The sequence below is a fragment of the Sinocyclocheilus anshuiensis genome, unplaced genomic scaffold, assembly GCF_001515605.1.
Source record: "Sinocyclocheilus anshuiensis isolate Anshui unplaced genomic scaffold, SAMN03320099.WGS_v1.1 scaffold543, whole genome shotgun sequence".
In the NCBI taxonomy this organism is placed as follows: domain Eukaryota; kingdom Metazoa; phylum Chordata; class Actinopteri; order Cypriniformes; family Cyprinidae; genus Sinocyclocheilus; species Sinocyclocheilus anshuiensis.
Window position 1 is genome coordinate 901602 of NW_015552590.1, and position 3874 is coordinate 905475.

At 30.9% G+C, this 3874-nt stretch overlaps 1 protein-coding gene across 1 annotated transcript in view; it reads right to left on the minus strand.

Moving 5' to 3' along the window:
• Positions 1 to 3874, minus strand: part of ankmy1 (ankyrin repeat and MYND domain containing 1) — a 17733-nt gene that overhangs the window by 4624 nt on the left and 9235 nt on the right. Inside the window, exons 12-13 of the mRNA XM_016456407.1 lie at positions 2797 to 2910; positions 2536 to 2686 (exon numbers count right to left, since the gene is read on the minus strand). Of these exons, the coding sequence (XP_016311893.1) occupies positions 2536 to 2686; positions 2797 to 2910 (265 nt within the window). The remainder of the gene's footprint in view (positions 1 to 2535; positions 2687 to 2796; positions 2911 to 3874) is intronic.

Consider the following 3874-nt stretch of genomic DNA (forward strand, 5'->3'; position numbering starts at 1 on the left):
CTACCTAACTAACTATTAATAAGCAGCAAATTAGGAGTTTATTGAGGTAAAAGTCGTAGTTAATGGTTTGTTAATAGTAAGAATTAGAACTTAAATAAAGTGTGACCTTTTCCTTCTAAGAATTTCATCGTTTTAATTAAGCTTTTAAAATTTATTTATTATGATATAATTTAATAATTAATAATAATAATTTAATAATTTATGCATTTAGCAGACGCTTTTATCCAAAGTGACTTACAGTGCATTCAGGCTATACATTTTTTACCAGTATGTGTGTTCCCTGGGAATTGAACCCACGACCTTTTGCGCTGCTAACGCAATGAATTATATGAATTATATATATTACATGAATTATCCCGTATAGATCTATACAGGCGGAGCTGGGGGAGGTGGAGGGTTTCTGAAGCGCGCTGCAACTGCTACAGCTACCGAGCTCATTGGATACAAAAAGAACCAATCAGCTGCTCCATGTGATAATGATGTCATTATGTCAGCCTCTGCAGATACTGCACCCTCTATAGTTTCATGACAGAACTAAAATTAATATTTTAATGACTACTATTTATTATTATTACAATTATATTTTTTTATATATTGTAAAATTATTTATTTATAATAATTGCATATTGTTATAACATTTTGTTATAATATTTTTATTTAGAATACATTAATTTTAATATGTGTTCCTTAATATATTTAGAATATGATTATGACAGGTATTATTTATTATTAATCATTCAAAATTACACACTATTATAACATTTTGTTAAATCAACCAACAGGAATGCATATTAGGCATATACATTACTTTTATTATTTACAATATAAAGAATAAATTGACACATGCTCAGTAATATATTTAGAATAATAAATAGTAATTCTTAATTAAAAATTATACATTTTTAATAATGATTTTTTTTTTTACTTATTATTAATTATTCTGAATGACATACTATTATAACATCTTGTTAAAGGGTTAGTTCACCCAACAATGATAATTTGTCCATGTTTTATGACTTTCTTCTTTCAGACGAATCCAATTGGAGTTATATTAAATATTGTCCTGGCTCCTCCAAGCGTTAGAATGGGAGTAAGCGGAAGTTACACAAAACTGTTTATATCGTTTTAAATATGGATATTTTTTTACAAAAATGCATCGATACGCTACAGGAGGCCTTTATTCACGCCCCAGAGCCATGTGAGGCACGTTTTAGTATGGTTGGATGCGCTTTATTTGACTACTTTTAGACTGTTGAACATAAACACCCGCCCATGCCATGGTAAAGCTTGAAAGATCAAGGACAATTTTTAATATAACTCCGATTGGATTCGTCTGAAAGAAAAAAGTCATATACACCTAGGATGCTTTGAGGGTGAGTAAAACATGGACTAATTTTCATTTTTGGGTGAACTAACCCTTTAAATCAACCAACAGGAATGCTTATTACACTTATATTATACATAGTGCTGGGCAACGATTAATCATGATTAATCGCATCCAAAATAATTTTTTTGCGTGTACATAATATGTGATTATACTGTTTATTTAATATGTATATATAAATACATACACATGCATGTATATATTTAAAAAAATATGTTATGTTTATATAATAAATATATGTACTGTATATATAATATATATTATAAGATTATAAACATATATATACATAATATAATATATATCAAAATATATACTGTATGTGTGTGTCTTTATATATACATAATAAATATACACAGTATTCACACATATTATATAAACAAAAACTTTAATTTTGGGTGTGATTAATCGTGATTAATCATTGCCCAGAACTAATTATACATCTATATTTTATTTAGAATATATAGAATTATTTATTGTATATTCATTTAGAAACATTTAGAAAAATCCATCTAAATTATTATATAAATAGAATAAGTATATTTATGATACATTTATTTAAAAAAATTACCTATAAAATCAATTCATAAATAATTTAGGTTGATGTTTCTAATATAATTTTTAATTTTATACTTAAAGGGGTCATATGATGCTGCTAAAAAGAATATTATTTGGTGTATTTGGTGTAATGAAATGTGTTTATACGGTTTAAAGAAAAAAAAAAAACATTATTTTCCACATACTGTAGATTATTGTTTCTCCTCTATGCCCCGCCTTTTTGAAACACGTCGATTTTTACAAAGCTCATCGGTCTGAAAAGCGAGGTGTGCTGTGATTGGCCAGCTATCCAGTGCGTTGTGATTGGCCGAAAGAGAAAGGAAAAATTGAAATCGCATCATATGACTCCTTTAATATATCTAATTATTATAAATACTACTACTAATAGTAACAATAATATTAATAATACTGATCTGGTAGATACAAACTTCTCTGTGGGACTGATACCTCAAACAACAGACAAACACACAAATTAGCACCCTGTGATTTCAGTCGATAAGACACAAACTCCTTCGAACGTTTGCAGAAACCCTGATGGCAGTGAGACAAAATCCATAAAGCACTGCGCATTTATAGAAACGATCGGCCAGTCTCACCGAGTACATCTTGGCTCCGTTCCTTCTCCATTCTCATCGCCGCCCGTCTCAGCAGATCTCCCATGAGGCCTAGCAACTGCCGGCGGGCGTTATAGGCTTGTCTCTCATGCTTGTTGAGGGCATGGTACGGGGTGTGGGCCATGCGCTGGTTCTGGTGGGAAAGTGGAACCAGTCTAGTGAGTGGAGCATAATTGGTTGAGGTGATAAATGAGATTTCAGAAGATCTGGAATACGGGATGAACTGGTGATGAAAAGCTGCACCTGCTGGAATGCGCAGTGCGCATAATCCACGACTGTTCCCACAGCGCACCTGCGGCCCTCGCCCACCACGACAGGCATGAGGATGTCAGCGCCCGTTTTGATCAACTTCTCCAGCTTAACCAAGTGAAACAGAAACAAAGAGCGCAGTGATTAGAAATAACCATATTTATTTTTCTCTATTTACTTGATTGACAAGCCTCTGAGGTGCTAAATTAATCCTAAATGTGAATCGACTGATAATTCAATCTGATCTTGTGAGGAAAAACATGAATGGGCATATGCTTTCTGCAAAACATTAAATGCATAACATGGCCTAATTCAGGGGTGTCAAACTCAGTTCCTGGAGGGCTGAAGCCCTGCAGAGTTTTGTTCAAACCTGCTCCAACACACAAACCATGTAGTTTTCAAAAAAGCCTGAAAGACGTAATTAGCTGGATCAGGTGTGTTTCATTAGGGTTGGAGCTAAAACTCTGCAGGACTGTGGCCCTCCAGTTGACACCCCTGGCCTAATGTATCAGTGAAATACTTGTTTTATTATTTTGTTTTCTATCTGCAGATAAAATAAAAATAAATAAAATATTCTTTATTTAATTTTTAAAAATATTTTTTTTTCATTATTTCATTATTTTTTTAAATATTTTTTCTAACCATATTAAAAACACAGGGTGTGACCCTTTTATGTAAAATAGTTAAACTGAATCAATTAAATTCTCATTCCTCATTCTTGATTTGAATTATCAGAATAATTAATTTCAATAAATGTTACAAATACCATACAGTAATTCCTTAAAGGGCAATTTTAGTCTTTTATTTTGAATTTCACTGACATTTTTGTCACTTTTGGTGCCATTTTTGCCCCAATCTGTTTAATTTCTGACACCATTTCCAGTTTCTATTGAGTGACACTTATTTTTAAGTTGTATTTTGATGAATACAGATGATGCTTTAAAAGCTTAATGTACTATTACATCTATTTTATGAAATGTATTTTTACAATAAAATATATAAATAATTATTTTTACCGTTTAATAATATTATTATTATTACATATATATTTATATATATATATATATATATA